This window comes from Physella acuta, unplaced genomic scaffold, assembly GCF_028476545.2.
Source record: "Physella acuta isolate Inbredline_101_S28 unplaced genomic scaffold, ASM2847654v3 ptg000805l, whole genome shotgun sequence".
Classification (NCBI taxonomy): Eukaryota; Metazoa; Mollusca; class Gastropoda; family Physidae; genus Physella; species Physella acuta.
Window position 1 is genome coordinate 452,003 of NW_026732323.1, and position 23,774 is coordinate 475,776.

The following is a 23,774-nucleotide window of genomic DNA, read 5'->3' on the forward strand; positions in this document are numbered from 1 at the left end:
ACACACGAGCCATCTCGTGCCGTGGCAGTGAGTTGACCTTTGGACCTTTGGCAAGATTTGTCTGGTCTTTCGAGGAGTGGGCGAGATGGATGATTTTGGTGAGACTTGTTAGATGACATACAACTTTGGTGAGACTTGTTAGATGACATACAACTTTGGTGAGACTTGTTAGTTGTCATACAACTTTGGTGAGACTTGTTAGTTGTCATACAACTTTGGTGAGACTTGTTAGTTGTCATACAACTTTGGTGAGACTTGTTAAATGTCATACAACTTTGGTGAAACTTGTTAGATGTCATTCAACTTTGGTGAGACTTGTTAGATGTCATTCAACTTTGGTGAGACTTGTTAGATGGCATACAACTTTGGTGAGACTTGTTAGATGTCATACAACTTTTGTGAGACTTGTTGTTAGATGTTATACAACTTTGGTGAGACTTGTTAGTTGTCATACAACTTTGGTGAGACTTGTTAGATGACATACAACTTTGGTGAGACTTGTTAGATGACATACAACTTTGGTGAGACTTGTTAGATGTCATACAACTTTGGTGAGACTTGTTAGATGTCATACAACTTTGGTGAAACTTGTTAGATGTCATTCAACTTTGGTGAGACTTGTTAGATGTCATTCAACTTTGGTGAGACTTGTTAGATGGCATACAACTTTGGTGAGACTTGTTAGATGTCATACAACTTTGGTGAGACTTGTTAGATGTCATTCAACTTTGGTGAGACTTGTTAGATGGCATACAACTTTGGTGATACTTGTTAGATGTCATACAACTTTGGTGAGACTTGAACTTGTTAGATGTAATACAACTTTAGTGAGACTTGTTGTTAGATGTCATACATCTCTGGTGAGTCTTGAAGTTGTTAGACGTCATACAACTTTGGTGAGACTTGAACTATGGTCCATTCGAGACCCGGTGACGTCATCGCCATGTCATTAATGTCACTTTACATGTGGTCCAGGCGACAACCAATGACGTCATGGTCATGTCATTATTAATGTCAACACCCCACAGTGTCACCTTCGTGTCCCCCACCGTGTGTGAAGTGTCCACTGTCAACATAGGTCTCCAGGTCTGGTGTGTGGGTGTGGCCGGTGCCAAGTTTGTGTGAAAATGGTGTCATTCTCGTACCCCATACTGTTCTACCCTTCGCCTTAGCCTCAGTACAGTAAACATCTAAATCTAGTCGATCTTCTAATTTAACCAGTACAGTAAACATCTAAATCTAGACAATCTTCTAATTTAACTAGTACAGTAAACATCTACATCTAGACAATATTCTAATTTAACTAGTACAGTAAACATCTAGATATAGTCAGAAGTAATCTTTTGAAAATATTTTTGTTAATCCAAACAGTTCATTAACAGAAAGAGAGGTGTATTAACCTTGCCCTATGTATATTTTTATTACTATCCCCAGTGTCCTAATTAACCTCTGCATTATTTAGCCTGCAGTGACTGGGATAATGGGATAACGATGAGGTTTAAAATCTCAAATTCGTTAATCTTTACATTAGGTTTAGCCGAGCTAGAAACTACGTAAATGAAATAGATGACAGTGGTGTAATACTTACAACAGATTCATCCAAAACATTATGCTTTCAAAAAATGCTTAACAACGCTGTGATGTTGTTGTTGATAAGCTCAATAATTTTTAAATTAACAAAACAAAAAAATCAAATGTAAATTATTATTTTTTTAATGTTACTATATTTTAACAAGATATAATGATCCGCCCTAACAACGCCGCCACCTTGACGTCATTTCATTACATAGGAACATAACACGGACGGCGACGGTAAAGAGCAGGCTGTATACCGAGTCGGGTGGGGAGGGGTAGCTGCAGCCCTTCGCTCCCCGGGGGATACAAAGGAATAAGTCAAGTAGGATAATATAATAAAATGGCATACCTTCTATTGTGCAATAACGTGAAGTATTATACAGAGAGTAGATTAGATATTTAGAAAACAGCTTTATAAATTCTTATATTTGATTAAGTTTCCAACTTTAAGCTCACCGACCCCCCACCCTCCACCGACGAAATATAAACATTTTTAATTTATATAGATAATATATACTTCTAAAAGGGGCGCCGCTCTCGGTATTTTTAAATGTGCCCCCCATGAATTTTAAAGTACCCCTCCCCAACCCCTGACGTAGAAGACTAGAATTCTGAAAGAAACCCTGTTTTTCTTTGAGTTATCATTTATTGTGCTACAGAGTATACGGAATGCGTCGTGGCGGGCCGGCCAAATCTCCGACTCAACACCCAAAAAATTCAAATCTTGCGTCTGAGTCACCGAATAAACGAGGGCTTACAGTACTAAGTCAACGTGAAACATAGGTAAGCTGAGGCTCTAGCAGACACTGGCACAGACATTATCGATAAAATCCCATTCAAGTTTTATGGACGGGTGTATTACCTCCCCTCCTAGTGTCAACACTACGTCTACAGACTCGTCCGAAGATTGAAGAATTTCTGTAGTAGGTTTAGAGGTTGGCTTAGAGAACTACGGTTTCTTTCAGACATTTTTTGGGGGGAGAAATGGGATGACTTAACTTCCGAGGGGGCGGAAGCTGGTTAAACTATAGATTTTCTGAATAAATAATAATTTATTTAATCTATTTAGTCCAAGAGACGGTGGACGTATTGTGGGCGTAGACAATGTCCCTTCCCCAGTAGCCCTCACCCCCCCCCCCCCCCCCCCCACACACACACTTGGAAACAAGTGTACAGCACAGACTGATAGATTTAAAAAATAATTCCGACAAGAACATCAAGTCACAGGTATACCAAATCTATCAGCCACAATGTTTCTTCCAGACTTTTTTCTCCGGGGCCACTTGATATTTTCGGGAGGGGGGAGTGGGGGCGGACACTGGTAATAGCATGTTTTCTATATAAATTCCATTTCCTTCGGGGGGGGGGGGGGATGGGGGGTGGGGGGGTGAGGTGGCTCTGCTCCCCCCCCCCCCCCCCTTCCCAAAGAGATGCCTGGAAGATACTCTGGTCAGCCACCAAAGTAACTACACTGAGATTTCCCTCGTGAGATTTTAGTTAGACAACTTAAAAAAAAAACCCACTAAAATTTAAAATTTAAAAATAATTTATTCTACGATTGTGATAATATACTTACTAACACATCTCCCAACATAGAATATCAACACATTAAAAAAAGACATAGTCTAGGTAATTCGAGCAAATCCCAATCAGCAGACTACACTGTAGAAAGATAAACAAGCTACTAATGTTTCCTCGGCTTAACACTTACCAAAACGTATGTAATCTCAAACAGTTCAGCACCGCCATCTCAATTTCCCAGAACACAATCAAGTCAAACGATCTAGTACCTTACAGTTGACTTCCAAAGTCTTTTGCACTAAAGTCAAACGACTTTAACCATTTTTTTTTTAAAGAGAAAAAAAAAAGGTTTGACTCTTTGTTGACAAAAGGCATCCATTGCCGAGACCACCGTCGAGGGGGTATCAGTGATGAGAGACTTCCCCCCGAGAGCTTGAATTAACTCCATGACGCCTGCCACGGGGCGGGGGATAGATCTCACAATGCGGGCTTTGACAAAAAGACGGTGTGATTTCAGGTCCGACTGTGTTTGTTCATCCAAGGGGTTTCAGCACTGGAGGAGAGGGGAGGGGGAGGGGGAACCAGGGGAAAAACTTAGTCAAAGTAAAGGTTTCAAGTTTGCATGCAAAGCCTGGGGGATTAACGAACCCTGATAGAGATGTGGCGACTGGTTAGTCGGTGTAAGATACAAGTCGTGCTCTTTTATCTGAGTTTCATACACTCATATCTGTTGACACTGTCTAGCTTTGTCCTTGATGGGGTGGTTCAATGCTGCGAAATGTTCAACGTTGGAGAAATTGTTCAACGAATGTCTAATGTGGTTCGTTACAAATATCTAGTTTTGTTAGCTAGATATGCAACAAAAGTCTAGATTAGTTGGTTGAAATGTCCAACAATAGATTATTTGGATGAAATATCCTACAAATGTCTATATTAGTTGGATGAAATGTCCAACAAATGTCTAGGTTTGTAGGATAAAATGTCCAAGTAATGTCTAGAGTTGTTGGATACAAATATTTCGTTTGGTTAGCTAGATGTCCAACAAACGCCTAGATTTGTTAAATGAGGATCCCAACATTTATCTAGTTTCGTTGGTTAAATATCCAACAATTAACTGCAATAATAATAATAATAAAATAATGTCAGCAATAAAGACCAATAAGCCTAATAAAATTCTTGTTATGATTGCTATAAAGAAATATCTAGACTTCTTTGAGTATACGATGTCAAATGTATTTCTAGTATTATTGGATATTGCAAGATTACCAAGAACTTCTATGCCTGCTGGATAACGTAAAACAAGGTGGTAAGAAAGGGGTGGGGAGGGGGGGGGGGGGGGGGGACATAGGACACTAAAACCAAATATCGACATTTTACTGCTTAAAAAGTTCACATTTGCCGGTCACACCCAAAAGCCATTGAATATAAATGAGAAAAGCTCTAGGAATAAAACAGCATATTTTAAAAGTAGTAAAGACATTCCCGAGCAAATATCCAACGTGATTAGGTTTTATATTGTGCTTTATCGCGACCCTCTGTAAGCCAGCGTATCACTAGGTCACTCAAACTTTGATCAAACCATCGGGGAAATTCCCGAAAAGTTTAATTTTAGATCCCTCACTAGGAAAATGATCCCGTTGTTAAAATATTTTGTTGAAGAAAGTTGAGTATTTTCAGCTGTATTTGAAGATGATGAAGTGACCGCCATATATGACCAATGTATACTATCAGTTCTAGGAATTTCGTTCTAAAAGTAATCTTTGTTTCTAGAGAATATTATTATAAACAGGGTTTGTTGATCTATGCTGACATTCTGTGTCTCATTTCTTTAGCATCGAACTTAGAGTAGGGCCTACAGTTCATAAAGTATAAGATATTTCTAGACACTAAGAGTCGTTGGACAGTGTACTGGTCGTTGGACATGATATAACTGGTCTATTTAAAGCTTTAAAATATTTTTGCTAGTTCTTAGAATTTTTGAAGATTTTTGTTCTTAGCCTAAATCTAAGAATCGACAGCCATCTGCATAACCGCACAAAGAAATGACTAAAGTATCTCTAAGCCGCCTACAAACACTTTTCAATACTGAATTTCAATTTGCTTCTTTTTCTATACAGAAACAAGTTTCCATTAAAATCTTTGTGGTTTATGCTTTAAAACTAATACAGGCTTACATTTTCTTGCGGGTGATTTTTTGGGGTCGTTTTTTTCAGTCGCAACGGGAGTCTTGCCTTGCGTTGTAATCATGGCGCACCGCTGATACAAAAAAAATCACGGTCATAAAGTCGGTGGGTTCCGTCTAGTGATCGTTTTATAAGCTGGGGCGTCAAGATTTATTGAAGCAGGAGATTTATCCGTGTGGAAACAATATCAGGCTATGGATGGCTTCAAATTGGAGAACACTCTACAGGTTCACTCTGGGATTAAGCCTTTGGCGGTCTAAGGAAGTTAGTTATTGATGCTTAGGAGCAGTTTTCTATTATATATATATATACATATATATATATATATATATATATATATATATATATATATATATATATATATATATATATATATATATATATAATATGTACACAAGTATGTATATATAAATTGTGTGTGTTGGGTGGGGATACAATGCAACCCACGTATCCAATTAGTACTCTGTACACAACTCATGTGAAAGAACCAGCCATCTTGGGTTGTAGCATCACGACTCGCCGCCTTACACACGTGCTGCTAGTTTGGGGTGTTGACAAAAGCACTTTAAACACGATAACAATTTTAGATTTGACAGAAAAGAAAAGCGTTAGACGCGATAGCATCATGGATGTTGACAAAAAGGCTTTAGCAAGGGAACTAACACAGTGTAGCAGTGTTCTATGTTATTTTTTGTTCAGGATTATTTCATGTTGAACGTTATGATACTCCCCCGTCTGCTGATATTGAAATGCACATGTAGGCATGTGATGCTGGGTAATAAGGTAGCGAGTAGATACAACATCCAACAGAAACATGGCGAAACAACAACAACAAGGATTCATGCACAAAGTTCATGGTTTGTGAGTGTATGATTCATAGACACGTGAAATAAGTAAATAAACAACTAGACTGATTAGCCTATTTTTGCAGACAGCTTGCGTCTGTGCTTATAACGTGAATTAATTATGCAAGCAAAAAAAAAATGACTGTGGCCTACTTAAGCACGCAGGATGACTAAAACCTTGTGGAATCGATTCTTTAATCTGCGATACCATGCTGGCTTTGGTCATTAGACGATTACACTCAAGAAATCTAGCCCGCTTCAGCTGTAGGGTACCTACTCTAGCAATTAGCAGCAACTACCTCACATACCCTCGATAGCTACGTAGCGAAGTCAACTTCATCTAATTCTAAAATAATATTGTGATAAGTTTTCTAACTGCTATCTAACTTAGTATACACCATTCGCTACCTCATAAGTATCACTTCTACATTACCACTCCTAACATGTAGCAACGGCTACTTTATATGACAACATGCTACCTTACCATTGCTATCTAATCTGACAAAATGCTACCTTAGCTTGCCAAACGTAGCAACGGCTACCTAACTTGATAAATACCACTCACTGTGACTGACACGAACAAAAAAATAGTGTAGGCCTACTACAAACCAAAAAAAAACAACAAATAAACCGGGAGTGATCTCCCCTAAACTTTCTCGAATATTCTTATATAAAACAACAGGGGATGGGAACTCGGGCTATAGACATGATTTTTAATTCATTTTAAAGACTTAAAGTTTTAAAAATAGAATAAAATCTCGTAGACAAAATAATTGCACACCTATTGAACGCCAAATAAAAAAGTGCATAATAGTGCGCAATATTATTAGTACTTTAAAAATTTTCATTAGGTTTTTGAGAAATCGGAAGTAGCGTAAATTACTACTTCCGTTCAACGGAAATTACTCAAAATTTGAGAGAAGGTAGAGAATTAGATCTTTTACTTACGTGTGAAATTTCATTTATCTATCTGAAATAGTACTCAAGTTATAGGCTTTTGAAAAATTCAAAGTAGAAAAAGTACCACTTCCGGTTATCGGAAATCGCTCAAAAGTTGATACGGATCTACGATTTCGATAAAATACTTATATATGAAATTTCATTAACCTAGCTGTAACGGTACTCAAGTTATCGTGTTTACACACGGACACACACACACACAGACACACAGACATACGGACAGAATTGCAAAGCCCAGTTTTTCAGAATGGATTACGCATAAAACCTCTTAATTTTGATAAATCTGGATTGATAATTTTTGCCCGATTAAAATAAGTCCTCTGTACTTCGGATGTGATGAAGGACTGAGGTGTAATACGGTGAAAATTGTTAAAATTTCAAGTGATTTTTGTGCACGATTACAATACTTTCTCTATACTTCGTATATACGAGAAAGTAAAAACAAAACGACAACGTTAACAATTGATACACTGTTATAATAAATATCAACATATTGCTAACCCAGCTGATCCCATAAAACATAATATAAATCGTCTCTGTACTACTATATCCACTGGGTACTTAAAAGTACTTTGCGTGAACTACGGTTTTATTTTTCCGCGTTGTTGACCGGTTGCGACCCGCAGGCCGGCCGACACCAAACACACCGATTTACTGGACGAGTAGAGTCACGGCTAAATACAACTTTTCTACTGTATCCAGTTCCTGCTTACATAGAAAACAAAGGAAATATTGAATGTCGAAATAATTGTGAAAGCTAATAAAATTTCTGAAATTTTAAAAAAAAAAATGTTATAAAAATGGTCAGGTTCAAAGACAATCCGCCACAGCATTTTCGTTTTTTTTTTTCGCTTTTTTTTATACAGTTACGGTGATGAAAGAAGTGGTTTAAAAAAAAAGTGTTTTCGGCATGTGGAAAGCAAATGTGAAGACTTTTTAAAAAAATGAATGTGATTGATGAAGGTTTTGAAAAAACCCACTTAAATGAATGTCAGAGTTTGTATTTTTAATTGTCATTCTCGTCTGAATATGTCTTTTCATTTATTGAATAAAGTTACGTTTTAAAAGCCTAATTTGTACCCCACAAATTGTAAGCGCAAGCGCTCAACTTTTGTGCTCTGTAAAATTCCTACTACCCTTCTTCCCCCACCCCCTCACAGCACTTCCTGTATGGTCTTCGTAACACCCCTAACATAACGCCTTCACAAATTGACGCCCCCCTTCCCACTCCTCCATACATTTCCTTAACGGTGTTGTCACTAACATCACATGTACCCCCCCCCCCATACATTCAGCCTGCTGGCCATTACGTAACGTCACATGTAGACGCCCCACTTCTCTGTTTGTGTAGGCTATAACTCCCCCCCCCCCACACACACACCACCTCCACAATAAAATGGGTGGCATCTGTCTTTTAAAGGCTAATAACCCAGAAACACATCACTAGACGGTGCCCACGTCAACCTTGACCCTGGTCTCGAATATCTCATTAGCATGCCCTCGCTGCTCCACAACAATGCACGACTCGTCCACCTGACCAGATCACGTGACTCCCTGTGCCACTGGAGGGCCAGGTAAGGTTGTCAGTAGATTCTGTAGATGCTGGTGGATGTGGCATCCCAAGCTTGCTCTAGCACTGACATAAAACATGTAGCCCTAAATGCTAACACCCAGACATACCACAGTCTTTATATAAAACATGTAGCCCTAAATGCTAACACCCAGACATACCACAGTCCTTACATAAAACATGTAGCCCTTACACCCAGACATACCCCAGCCCTTACATAAAACATGTTGCCCTAAATGCTGACACCCAGACATACACCAGTCCTTATATAAAACATGTAGCCCTAAATGGATGGCTCACGTGAACGACATATATGACTTAATTGTATTAACAAAATCTAAGAGACAAATAGGTTTAGCGATTTCTACGGGTAAATTGTATGAAGAATTCTGAGTAAATTGTATGAACGAAGTCTATGAGTAAATTGTCTGACAGAATTCTAGAAGTAAGTTGTGTCAACGAATCATAACTCTTTGATTTCAGCATAATAATATGTCTGCCTCTATAACTTGATTAACTGAGATCAAACTGGGCTATACATCACGTGTGTTTGCTTACAGTTCTATTTTTAGCCCCAGCACCATGACATCAACCGACCCCTAATGTTGACCCAGACGAAACCTGACCCACGTGACGTCATTCTCTCCTCAGTTCATTGGTTGCTGACCGGGTTCAAATATAGAATCATCTCGTGCTTACACTTACAAGCACCGGTCATTACATAGACGTGCTTACACGTACACGCAAGGAACATAACGGGGTAGAGATCAGAAAAGAAAAAAAATAGAAATGGGACGTCTAGACAGTGAATATCAAATTGTGTTATTTGCCGCGACATTTCGAGATGAATTCGTTGGTAAGATTAACTTTCTTCTAGCGAACTCTGTCGAAGAGAAGATTGTATTGAGCATTACGTCAGCAAGGTTGAGGTCAGATTTACAAGATCTAATAACTGGGATTGACGCAAAATGTCTGAAATAAAATCATCGCGCTGTAAAGAAGAAAAACAATTGACTACACTTACTAATTAAATTTAAGATTTATATAAGGGGGGAGGGGAGAGAGGGAGTCAGGGCTAAAAGTTTTATAATCGCGTTTGTGTTTATTTGATCACCATAGTCAGATCTGGTAGAATAAAATAATAGATTACAACTTATATGCCATTGTTCTAACATTTCACAACATCAGTTTTTAAGTTTGTAAATAACTATTGTTAAATTAAGGTTTTAAAAGTTGTATTTTCGTCAATCAATTTCATTTTCAGACTATATTTCAATCAAAGTCAGCTTTAAAAAAATGTGTAATACGCTAAAGAGGATGAGAGCAACGACTGATTAATCAACACAAAACATAATGACCATTGCTATTCGAGTTAATCAAGTCTCTACTCGACCTAAATCACAGTCCCAGGTGTTCTATACGCGTCAGTTTGTGGCGTTAAGCCCTTTGTTTTGGTTTACTGTTGTTGTGTGTGTGTGTGTGTGTGTGTGTGTGTGTGCGTGTGTGTGTGTGTGTGTGTCGACCACCTAGCTAGAACTTCCGGACTCTAATGCCAAACTACTCGCGCTGACACGCTTATGGAGATGGGTTTAAGGAGATTAGGATAACGATTTACAAGTTACAGGAGATAGAGGTTTGGATTACCGTGATGAGTTCGTAAAGGTAACTGATGGACGGTAGAGAGCAGGTGAGAAAGGTGGTTGGGTGCAGGAAAAGTTGGAGTGTCGGGGTGTCAGGGTGTCGGGGTGTCGAACTGGGTGACTAGCGGTACAATGTGAACAGCTGTGGAATGTGGCGGTGTGAGCAAGACAGGGGAGAGGAAATAAACAAAGGGTAAATATAGAAGGTGGGGAATGGGTGCTGAGTTCGAGTCTAGGGACACAGGTCTGAATGGAAAGAGAAAGTGGGAAATGGATGCTGAGTTCGAGTCTAGGGACACAGGTCTGAATGGAAAGAGAAAGTGGGAAATGGGTGCTGAGTTCGAGTCTAGGGGCACAGGTCTGAATGGAAAGAGAAAGTGGGTAATGGGTGCTGAGTTCGAGTCTAGGAACACAGGTCTGAATGGAAAGAGAAAGTGGGGAATGGGTGGTGAGTTCGAGTCTAGGTACAGAGGTCTGAATGGAAAGAGAAAGTGGGAAATGGGTGCTGAGTTCGAGTCTAGGAACACAGGTCTGAATGGAAAGAGAAAGTGGGGAATGGGTGGTGAGTTCGAGTTTAAGGACACAGGTCTGAATGGAAAGAGAAAGTGGGAAATGGGTGGTGGGTAAAATGAATTCGGACAAAGGTCTAAATGAAAAGACATGGTGGAAAAATTAGAGATGGTACTCATTCATGGTACTAGTTGTTTTTTCAGGAATGGTAGTTGGTCTTATATTAGGGATGATACTAGTTCTTTTATCAGGGATGGTAGTAGTTCATATGTCAGGGATGATATTAGTTCTTACATTAGGGATGGTACTAGTTCTTGTATCAGTGATGGTAGTAGTTGTTATATCAGGGATGTTACTATTGCAATATTATTGCCATTCTGAAGTAACAAGTAGTACATTAAAACTACTAAAACCTTAATATACCGTACCATCTTACCTGATACACCGCCAAATATTGTTAACAATCATGTTACATTTTTTTGGCAATACTACATTTCATTTTATACATGTAGTTACGACACTGTATTTACTGTTGTAAATGTACCAGTCCGATCTAAAATAACAAACAATGCCCTTACCTTGCTTAACATCTGGGAATTGATATCTGATGGAGGCTGCCTCACCCCCGTTGAGCATTACAAGAAGAAGACACAAAGCCACATAGTACAAGTGTTGTTTAACATATCCACAGCCATGGATTAATCCTCGTATATCCAACGGTATTGATGGATTAACGTTAATCCTAGAGGCATCACGAATTCTTTGAACACAGAACAACCGATGGTTCTTTGATTCTGTTTTGTCATTGTTTTCATGTAAATCGCTGTTAGGTTCGATCATGGTGTGGGCATGGTGTAGAGACAGCTGGTCACCTTCTGCCCGGGGGTGAGGCTGGGGTGACCCTAACAGACCTATCCTGGCCCGGGGCCACATCACTGTATCCGTCGTGCCGTAGTTCCTCTCTCTATCCCGTGCACCGCATGGGGTTCTGAGGAATCAACCATGCAGAGATGAACGTATGAATGAATACACTTGCCAGCAAACGGAGAGGGGGGGGGAGAAAAAGTAATATTTTAAAACTTCAACCAACCACACACACCGTCCTACCTCCCCCCCCCCTCCCCCACGCCGCTCTAGCTCTCCGCTTCATAAGATTTTTCTGAATGAAGATTTGAAGGACTGAATCAATGACGTGGGGGACCAGGACGAAGGTGAAATACACGGGCAAGAACGAGGGGGTTGACGGTATTGAATTTAATAAGCGTATCTCCACACGTCCTACGACATTTGGGGAGGGGGGGTATGTGGTGGTGTAGACGGTATGGATAGGTTGAGGGGGGGGGGGGGGGTGACGCGTGGGGTAAATATGACGAGGGGTGCCTTTAGCGAGGGGTGGAGAAAAATCGCTTTTTTATTTTATTTTTTTTTATAAAAAGATCTGGTTAAATTCAACAACACTTTTTTTTTCCTGCTAGGGTTTTAACTAGGACAACTGGATGATTCATGAAGGGTAATAAAAAACATATATAAGGCGTCACTTGTCACAATCATTCTCTTAGGGGAGGGCGGGTAAACGAGGGGGGGGGGGGATAGTCTACATTAAACCTGCCAATTTTGCTCTGCCGCAAGCACCTAATCACACACATGTTTAGGCCAAACCACACACACCTTTAACCAAACAATCACATAATCTATTAAACCTCAAACAACATACACGTCTAACAGAAACCGCACACTTTTTTAAAACCCAAACCACACACACACACTCTTACTCACACAAATGGTCTACACAATCAACACTTAAGCAGCTCAGTTGCTGCTCTATGTAGGTTGATTTAAACTAGATTTCAAATAGAATTAAAGGATATTACTTATTTTAAAACATAAAATGTACAGAATATGTCGTTAAAACAGATTTAGGTTCATTGTCAACCAGCATGATATTCTTAGGTATATATATTCCTGAATTCGATTCTGGGTTCAAGTCAGTACACCGTCCCTGATTCCGCCCAGATTTGATGGGTACCTAACTCACGACAGGTAAAGTAAAAGCGGCTGGGTGAAGTGCTGACAACACCTTCACTTCATATGCTCAAGAAACATATGAACTCTACTTCATCTGCCCAATCGATGGCTAGTTCTATAGAGGTTCATATATATATATATATATATATATATATATATATATATATATATATATATATATATATATATATATATATATATATATATGATATTTCGTGTATGAATGCGTCTTTAAACATGCCAATATTTCCCGATGTCAGACCGGCTAAAGACATGTTTGAGTTGGGTAACCGAAGTTTTGCTTCAAATGGAGATTAGTTCTCGCAGATACGACAGAGCTGGTATTGGAATATTAAAAAAAAATGTACACCCCCCAGTCACCCCCACCCCGTCAGGTAACAGTTCTCTACAGCACCTTAGAGTGCTATCTCCTAATGCTTGTCTTGTGTGTTTGTGTTCGGCAGATGAATCGTTGGATGATCTCACTATCAGAGGGCTTAAAGCGGCCCGGTGTGGCCCGTTTAGACACACACACACACACAAACAAACAATTCATACCCGTACGACGAGAGGGGGGAGGGGGTGGGGGGTTTAGCCCGTCATAACTTTTGATGGCAGCGGCGGTATCCAGACCGAGGTACGGTTTTGTTTGGGGTCAGGGGTTCTAATTTTGTGAGGGTACGGGTACACATTCAGGTTTCTATGCTGGAGCTTGTAGCCACGTGATGTGGGGTAAAGATGAGGTAGGGGCAGGTAGGGAGGAGGGCAGGTGTAGGGATACACCTAACATAGGTGCAGTGATACACCTAACATTTTAGGGTACTCAAGGTTCGACTAGAGTGGGGTTGGTGAAGGAACAAGTGGTGGACCGTGGATAGACTGTGCTGACTCTGATGATCTTGTAGGAGGTGTAAGCAATATATGTAGAATGATGAACAGCCATTTTATCGTTTAAGGTCCGGTAAGTCTAGGGTACAAGTCTAGGGTACGTTTAGGCTACAAGTCTAGGGTACAAGTCTAGGGTACAAGTCTAGGGTACAAGTTTAGGGTACAAGTCTACAGTTCTAAGGTACAAGTCTAGGGTACAGTTCTAGGGTACAAGTCTAGGGTACAAGTCTAGGATACGTTTAGGGTACAAGTCTAGGGTACAAGTCTAGGGTACAAGTCTAGGGTACGTTTAGGGTACAAATCTAGGGTACAAGTCTAGGGTACAAGTCTAGGATACGTTTAGGGTACAAGTCTAGGGTACAGTTCTAGGGTACAAGTCTAGGGTACGTCTAGGGTACAAGTCTAGGGTACAAGTCTAGGGTACGTCTAGGGTACAAGTCTAGGGTACAAGTCTAGGGTACAAGTCTAGGGTACAAGTCTAGGGTACAAGTCTCGGGTACAAGTCTAGGGTACAAGTCTAGAAAACGTTTAGGGTACAAGTCTAGGGTACGTTTAGAGTACATGTCTAGGGTAGTCTAGGGTACAAGTCTAGGGTACAAGACTAGGGTACAAGTCTAGGGTACGTTTAGGGTACAAATCTAGGGTACAAGTCTAGGGTACAAGTCTAGGATACAAGTCTAGGGTACAAGTCTAGGGTACAAGTCTAGGGTACAAGTCTAGGGTACAAGTCTAGGGTACGTTTAGGGTACAAGTCTAGGGTACAGTTCTAGGGTACAAGTCTAGGGTACGTCTAGGGTACAAGTCTAGGGTACAAGTCTAGGGTACGTCTAGGGTACAAGTCTAGGGTACAAGTCTAGGGTACAAGTCTAGGGTACAAGTCTAGGGTACAAGTCTAGGGTACAAGTCTAGGGTACAAGTCTAGGGTACGTTTAGGGTACAAATCTAGGGTACAAGTCTAGGGTACAAGTCTAGGATACGTTTAGGGTACAAGTCTAGGGTACAGTTCTAGGGTACAAGTCTAGGGTACGTCTAGGGTACAAGTCTAGGGTACAAGTCTAGGGTACGTCTAGGGTACAAGTCTAGGGTACAAGTCTAGTGTACAAGTCTAGGGTACAAGTCTAGGGTACAAGTCTAGGGTACAAGTCTAGGGTACAAGTCTAGAAAACGTTTAGGGTACAAGTCTAGGGTACGTTTAGAGTACATGTCTAGGGTAGTCTAGGGTACAAGTCTAGGGTACAAGACTAGGGTACAAGTCTAGGGTACAAGTCTAGGGTACAAGTCTAGGGTACAAGTCTAGGGTACAAGTCTAGGGTACAAGTCTAAGGTCCAAGTCTAGGGTACAACCACAATACAGCGAACTTGCCAGACAACTTAAGGTGCAGGAAGTTTAACGATATAGTGTAGTTAGGGTGTACAGTATGTGTGTACAATCGGTGTGTAATGCAGAGGCGTAGCTAGGGGGGGGGGGGGGGCGGGGGTGGGGGCGGCCGCCCCGGGCGCCGACCCTATGGGGGCGCCAAAAGGGGTGGGAAAAAATTTTTAAAGCTGATTTTATGCTGCAGTTTTGAATTATAAACTGTCTTAGTTAAGAAATGTAATGGCTACACGCATTTACATACTGATTTAACTGTTTTCTATCTTGATTTCTTAATGTAAAACATATACTCTTAAGAAACAGTGACCGGCAAAACCGCTTTGAAGCTTTTCCTAGATGGGGGGGGGGGCGCTTTTTCGAGACTTAAAACGGAAGAATTTACACTAGATTGTTGAGTCGATAAACGTTACCACTATTAAAAGAAACCAATTGTATTAAAACGTATTGTACGATTGTTGAACTGTAAAATACGTTAGTGACTTTTATCAAGATGGTGCAGGGGGGCGCTTTTAGGCTAAATAAAATAGCAAAATTACACAGGATTCTGAGTAAACAACCTTTAGCTCTCAGAAAGAAACGAATTGTACTGTGCATTGTATAATTGTGTAACATTTTTAAAAAAAAGTTAGTTACGTTAAAAACCGCTCTACAAACTTTGTCCAAGATGGTTGTGATGAGTGTGTGAGGGGGTGGGGGGGGGGGGCGCTTTTTTCGCTAACAAAAATCGCAAGTATTTGTACTGGATTGGTGAGTAGATAACTCTCTTAACACTTAGTAAAGAAACCAAGTGTATTAACGCGTAATGTACAATTTCAATAGCCAGTTTTGTTAAAAAAAAAGACGCGACTAGTTCTTTGTAAGATTCTTACGATTCTCTCAACTTCAACGTGAGAGATCAGATACTTTTGATCAGTGTTTCTTCCAGACTTTTTTCTCCGGGGGGGGGGGCACTTGAAATCTTCGGGGGGAGGGGGGAGGCGGTAAACTTTCTTCGGGGGGGGGGGGGCGGACACTGCTAAAAGTATATATTTTCTATATATAAATTATATAAATTTCATTTCGTTCGGGGGGGCGTAAAAATTTTTCCGGGGGGCTTCGCCCCCCCCCCCCCCCCCGAAAAGATGCCTGGAAGAAACTGTGTGCGAGAAGGCAGGGCAAATCTGCGAAATCCAAGACTACGAGCTGTTAACATCCGTTGGATTCCAGTTTGTTATCTCTAGCTTGTTTTGTCATACCATCAACCAATCAACGAAATACCCATGTCGTATTCCAATGTGAACAATAAATATTTCTGATAACTTCTTCTTGTATGTCACTTGTGTGTCCTTACTCTAACAAACTTCGAATCCAACTATGTACCATATCACAACAGAGATCGTTCAAAACTAGAACATAAAAGGCTGGTCTAAACATATTAGCGTTAGCTACAAACTACCCTCTAACACAGATCAGGCTTATTTTTTTTTTACTGACATTACTAATCTTTCGCAAAAAAAGTTAAACGCATCTTAATGGGAATTAAATTGTCGTAAAGTTTTAAGGAATGAAAATCATACAATGTAATTATTAAACCTTGTCCGGACTGTAGCATACACGCTTACACACACGCTTACACACACAAATACACTCTTACCCACACACAAGCTTATATATAAACACACTATCACACACACATAATTATATACACACACACACATATATATATATATATATATATATATATATATATATATATATATATATATATATATATATATATATATATATATATATATATATATATATATATATATATATAAGCGGGGGGGGGGGGGGGGGCGCCAAATTGAAAGTTCGCCCCGGGCGCCGGGAAGGGTCGCTACGCCTCTGGTGTAATGTCGGTTTGTACAGGAAGTGTGTATAATAAGTATGAACAGTAATGTGTTCAGTGTACGTCAGTTTTGTAGTCAACGACTATGTACGTGTACATATTCCAACCAAGCACACGCCGTGTTAAAACCACACTGTACTGTACCATCACCGTACATCATGTGACACATTTGAACCACTCCCTACCGCCGTGGGTATTACATAAATTGTCCATGATCCCTTAAGTACACAAAGTTCAATCTAGTTACATCCGAGTGTCTAATAAAAAAAATCTCTATATTCAAGACGAGACGGTGATATTAAACACGTCAATTTCTAGGTATGTCTCTTCCCCCCCCCCCCCCCACCCCCTTATAGTCTTGCAGTAATTACATTTTTGTTTGTTTACTGATGAAGTTTGGCACACACAAAAAAAAGGATGACATAGCGAGGTTGTATATTTTTATGATGAGATTAGTAGCTTTCGACCCAGTAAGGAGGCTTCACATTTGATACAAAGTGACAAGGGTGACTTCACATTCGCGAGACTTTCAAGCTGGTGTTCAGTGTTTACTGCTAAAGGAGAAACGTGACAAGGTGAAGACGGAGTTAGAGCCGGCTATAAACATCCTGGTTTACAGTAATTATGTTGTACATATTGCCCTGTGGCAGGTTCTACGGTAATACATACAAAATTTGATTTAAAAAAATATGTAATAGATGTTTTAGTTAACACATAGAATGAATGTATAAGCTGTTGCGATAGCAAGAAGCTTGTGAAACATTTTGCGTCATGTACCATAAGATGTAGGGGTATGAGCTAGGTCGTTCTTAAACTGTTTTATTAGGAACGTGTAATCGATTTGGCTGTTTGAATTAGTACGTTTCGAATCAAAGTTCCCCATAATGATCGTAAAACTGCGCCCAATAGCCCTAATATGAAATTGGGCACCGTATTTATTATACTAAACAAGAAACTTCTTGAATTGCATTCGCGTTTAACTAATATTGTGTATGGGATCTTCATTGGCGATAGTAACAAGATATGAAAAGATTTACATATTGGACGATATCAGATTACAATAGAACACCATTACATGTACGTTTAATTTACAGATAATATCGAAAAAATAGAAACAATATTGTCATCTATGTCGTGTGACCTTAAACTTAGTCTGTATCTTAAATCATCAAATTCAAACCCTTACTAAAAAAAAAAAAATCTTTTGCTAACCTTACCAAACTTAACCCTACTGTGTGACACGGTAAAGTCATTAATAAACATCTCACACCACACACATCATAAAATTCAAGGTGCCGGTGTAATACAATCATTTATTTATTTAATCCATTAAGTTTTGGCAAGTTATTTAATCCATTGAGTTTTGGCAAGTTATTTAACTACGGAGTTTTTGTCAAGTTATTTAATCCACGGATAAGTTCCCAAGCTATTTAATCCATGAAGATTTTGCCAAGTTATTTAATCCCTGGAGTTTGTTTCATGTTATATAATCCAAAGAGTTTGTGTCAGGTATAGCTTTGTGCTAGAATGCTTTACAATGCATTTAATCTCTTCGGATTTTCTCAAAACACTTAGTGTGAAAAAGACTCCCAACCCCTTAAACAAACCAACCTTGTACATAATAATACAATTTTAAAAACTTAAGCTCTATTATTATGAGAAATCGCAACCCTTTTCGTTTTGAGGCTTCTGTTTAAAAAAATATGGGTTAAAGTTCTTGTCCGGTTCATAAACGAAGCTTGGTTCGACTATTTACATAAATCCAGTTTAAAAATTGTACAAAAATAATTTAATCGTGTATCCAAAAATGTGCACGGTGCATAAAGGAGAACCCGGATTTTATTTACATTTGAAATGTATACGAAAATAAAGGAGCAATTATCAACGTAAAGAAACATGCATAATCAGACGGATCCGCGCTACTTGTTTGCTAACCGCTGCCATGCTTAGTGTATACACAATCCAATCTTTTGTTTCATGTTCCATGCAGGTGTAATTTTTTCATTAGTTGCCGTGTTCAGGCGGCTGACGTCACACACGGAAAGTTGTGAGGGGAAAGGTCGAGAGACGAGGGCTAAAAACGTTCGACTGAGATGGTTTGTTGGTTCAGGGGTCCACGGGGGTCAGTGATCCCTTGGATTTGGCGACGTTCTATGTGGGGGACCGGGGGTGGGGGGACGGAGGTGAGGGCACGGGACGTATTTAAAAAGTAATTTTGACTCAAAGTATTCCTAAATGTGTTTTTAAGGCATTTTATAGTTAGAGTAATTTAAATTGCCCTAACTACACGACATTGGTTGTAAATAATTTCAAAGAATGTTATAGTTGCAAGCTCCACTTTGTGAGGGGTTAGTGCATGATGCCAATTATAACACGCATATTCGTTATAACTTCACTATATAAGGTGTTGATTCTGTGTAGATGGAGGTTGGAGATGGAGAGGGAGTAGATGAAAGAGGGAATAGATAAAAGAAGGAGTAGATGGAGGAGGGAGTAGATGAAAGGAGTAGATGAAAAAGGGAGTGGATTGAGGAGGGAGTAGATGAAAGAGGGAATAGATGAAAGAGGGTGTAAAAAGGGAGTAGATGAAAGGAGTAGATGAAAAAGGGAGTAAAGAGGGGATAGATGAAAGGAGTAGATAGAGGAGGGAGTAGATGAAAGGGGGTGTAAAGAGGGAGTAGATAAAAGGAGTAGATGAAAAAGGGAATGGATTGAGGAGGGAGTAGATGAAAGAGGGAGTAGATGAAAGAGGGTGTAGATGAAAGAGGGAGTAGATGAAAGAGGGTGTAAAAAGGGAAGTGATAAAATAAGGAGTAGATGAAAGAGGGAGTAAAGAGGGTGTAGATAAAAGGAGTAGATGAAAAAGGGAGTAGATTGAGGAGGGAGTAGATGAAAGTGGGAGTAGATGAAAGTGGGAGTAGATGAAAGAGGGAGTAGATGGAGGAGAGAAGTAGATGAAATAGAGTAGATCAAGTAGCGTAGTAGATGGACGTAGATGAAAGGGGGGATTAGATGAAAGAGTGACTAGATGAAGTAGGGGAGGACGGAGGAGGAAAGCAGGTAAAGGAGGTTGATGAAAGATATTAGATGAAGGAGGGTGGTAGATGAAGCAAGGAAGTAGATGAAAAAGAGGAGTAGATGAAATTAGCAACATACCACATGTCGATATATAGCTAATTTTAGCATATAAATTGATGAAAAACCGTTATTCCCGTGTATTGCCTGTTATATTCTGTTATATCTCCTGCTATATATCCTGCTTTATCTCCTACTATATATCCTACTATATCTTCCTGCTATGTATTTTGCTCTATCTCCTGCTATATATCGTGTCATACTTCCGGTAAATTTCCCGTCATATTACCTTCTGGAACAATCTCAGAAAGCGCATCCTCTTCAGCCGACGCCATATGCAAGTGCTTACAACGCGATATTATTTACACAGCCACGGAACAATGGCCGACTGTTTTAACACATCCGGTATCGATTTCCTAGTCAACACCAACCACGTGACGTCTGGCGAAGGAAGCGCCACCTGGTGGTTGAGCCTGCAGACAGGTGAGTCGTTTCCCCTGCCCCCTCCCCCCCCCCCCCCCCCCCTCCGCGCTGCAGGAGATGGATGCGTATGCTGAGTTTAATCTCACTACACTGGAGAGGTTTACATTTCTTGATAAGGTTATAAAAGTGGGGACAGTGGCATTTTTTGTTTTCAGGCATGCTGGGGGTTAAGAGAGAAAGCAAGAACGCCTTAACAAAAAGTTTCCTATGAGTGCAAGCAAGTTTAAGATGACTGCAATAAAGGCAAAGTCTAATTAATAAATAGATCGAACTGCTGTCGGCTCCTCAATGCATACAGGACAAAAGAATACAACTCTGCAGTTACAAATGTTAAACCTCCAGAAATCGCTATGAACAAAAAAAAAATCAGGTAGGACATTTCTGATAAGTGAGACCGACGCAAAAAGTCAATATCGCAAAAATCTACTCAACTGAAATTATATGCCAACTACCCCCCAACCCAACCCCCACCTCCCACCCTCACCCACTACTACCATAGTAAGAAACACGCAAATCGGATAACCTACCTCTAATATACCATCACTCCGAATCAGAAACTCATTTATTTTACAAAAGGCGAAGCATACGCTTTCACAAGGTAACGTATCTTGATTAAAGACGATAACCAATTTATTTTCTTTTATTTCCAGAGTTTGAAAATTGAAGCAGATTTTTATTAAAACTAGACGCTACGTTCACACATTGCCACATCACGTTTAAAAAAACTGAATATAAGTGAAAAACTATTTTTTTAAAAATCCAATTTTAAGTAAAATGTTTTGAAGCCTTAGAAAAAATAACTTTGGGGAATCCCCGGAAAGAACTATGTGTATATGAGTATATGTGTATGTGTGTATGTGTGTATATGTGTATGTGTGTGTTAAGCTCAGCGTAATTAACAGGAAGGCAATATGGAAGGAATCCAAGAACGATAATTCTACATAGCAGACAAATTGGAATTTGTTTTTCAAACAGGTGATGGGACATAATTTAAAGTGAACTGAGTTGTGTGAGGGTAGTTGTGTGAGGGTGGTTGTGTAAGGGTGGTTGTGTGAGGGTGGTTGTGTGAGGGTGGTTGTGTGAGGGTGGTTGTGTGTGTGGTTGTGTGAGGGTGGTTGTGTGAGGGTGGTTGTGTGAGGGTGGTTGTGTAAGGGTGGTTGTGTGAGGGTGGTTGTGTGAGGGTGGTTGTGTGTGGTTGTGTGAGGGTGGTTGTGTGAGGGTGGTTGTGTGTGTGGTTGTGTGAGGGTGGTTGTGTGAGGGTGGTTGTGTAAGGGTGGTTGTGTGAGGGTGGTTGTGTAAGGGTGGTTGTGTGAGGGTGGTTGTGTGAGGGATGTTGTGTGAGGTTGGTTGTGTGAGGGAGGTTGTGTGAGGTTGGTTGTGAGAGGGAGGTTGTAGGGACCTGAGAGAAGCTGTTTGTTCAGTGATTTGGTGAGAATGTGGAGTGTGATATCTGTTATGAGGATGTTAGTTTAAGAAGTGGGGGGGGGGGGGGGTGCCGCCCTGGGGTGAGGTGAGCGGTCAATGCACGCCTCTACATTTAATGCCTTAACCTTTTAGCATCGTATTGTACCAGCGATATTTATACCTATTGCGATGTACCAGCGATATACAACCTTATACCATCTTATTGTACCAGCGGTATACAACCTATTACGATGTACTATACCAGCGACACGACCTTATTCCATCTTATTGTACCAGCGGTATACAACCTATTACGATGTACTATACCAGCGGTATACAACATTATACCATCTTATAGTACCATCGGTATACAACCTATTGTGATCAGCGACACGACCTTATACCATCTTATTGTACCAGCGACACGACCTTATACCATCTTATTGTACCAGCGACACGACCTTATACCATCTTATTGTACCAGCGACACGACCTTATACCATCTTATTGTACCAGCGACACGACCTTATACCATCTTATTGTACCAGCAGTACGTCTGCTACCACCAATGACCTCTGAACTTCTGCTCCCCAAGTGGCATGTCCCGTTGTTTCGAAAATATCAAGCATGCTAAAGTGTGTGCTTGGATTACGTCCCCTCGCAGATGCCTGTTCTATAAATAACCTACAAGCACCAAACACGTGATCACCGCCTACAGGTAACAACAGCGTGACACTCACGGGGAAACTCCGGAGAACTAATGTAAGCTTTTAAAACATTTTATTGTAGTACAATCTCATAGAATATTTGCGTTCATGATATACACAACCCTTTAGCCAATTGCTTCTGCTATACTTATTACACAACACAAAATCTCATTGCCTTAACACATTTTACAATGCTTATTACTCAACGCGGGGCTTTAATTACGCTTATCAGAATAACACGAAATCGTACAAAAATTAAGGCAGTGGTTCTTAACCTTTGTGGAGGAACCTAACACCACAAATTTCATATACGCATTAAAGCTTTGCTGGTTTTTTATGTTAATAAACATTCCGATTCAGATTGTAAAAAAAAACCCCAAGATTATCTTAAAATTGTAAATAGTTTTATATTAAAACACACCAACATCAAACAGAGATTTAGACATCAAAAGGAACACATCTTTCTACCATTAGAAACCGGAAGTGACCAGCCAAATGGAAATTATTTCCTGCCAATGTTTTAGTTACCTGGAGCAATGTCACGTGACATGAAATCAACAGCAGACGTTTATTCCGGTAACCGACGTTACGCATGTAGTCGGAAAAACGGGAAATAAATAAAGGTCGACAACCCACAGCCGGGGGCGGTAACTCTGCAACAGTATAAAATCACGTAGGCCGGGGAGGAAGTAAGAAACTTAAAAAATTGATTTCAATTACCGAAATAAAATAAAAATAAAAAGAAGTAGTTCTAACACTGGCGATAACGTAGGGCCTATTGGATGTGTTCAAATATACGTCAAAGCAAGAAAAACGCCATAATAAGATAGGTATGAGAACAGATTCAGGAACTCTACATTAATGTAGGAGTTGACCACGATAAATAAATGTCTGTATTCTATTGTCCTACAATGTCTGTATTCTATTGTCGTAGTATGTCTACATTCAATTGTCCTACTTGAGAAACTCTTTTTTTTTATTCTAACGACACACAAATGAAAAGCCGTTGAAAATCTCCAGGTAAAACTTAAGAAACACGGTTGTTTCTTATGATTTTATCCGCTGTCTTTTAAGTAATGTGTCTTACCTGCTTTTTAAAAATCTTGTCTAACAGAGACAGCTAAGTGAACTCCGGGCCTTGAC

General features: G+C 39.9%; 1 protein-coding gene across 1 annotated transcript in view; it reads right to left on the bottom strand.

Annotated features, from left to right (window-relative positions):
• LOC131951247 (A disintegrin and metalloproteinase with thrombospondin motifs 7) overlaps positions 1–23,774 on the bottom strand; it is a 116,768-nt gene that overhangs the window by 61,700 nt on the left and 31,294 nt on the right. The window contains exon 2 of the mRNA XM_059313598.1: positions 11,383–11,792. Coding sequence (XP_059169581.1) covers positions 11,383–11,737 — 355 coding nt within the window. The 5' untranslated portion in view covers positions 11,738–11,792. The remainder of the gene's footprint in view (positions 1–11,382; positions 11,793–23,774) is intronic.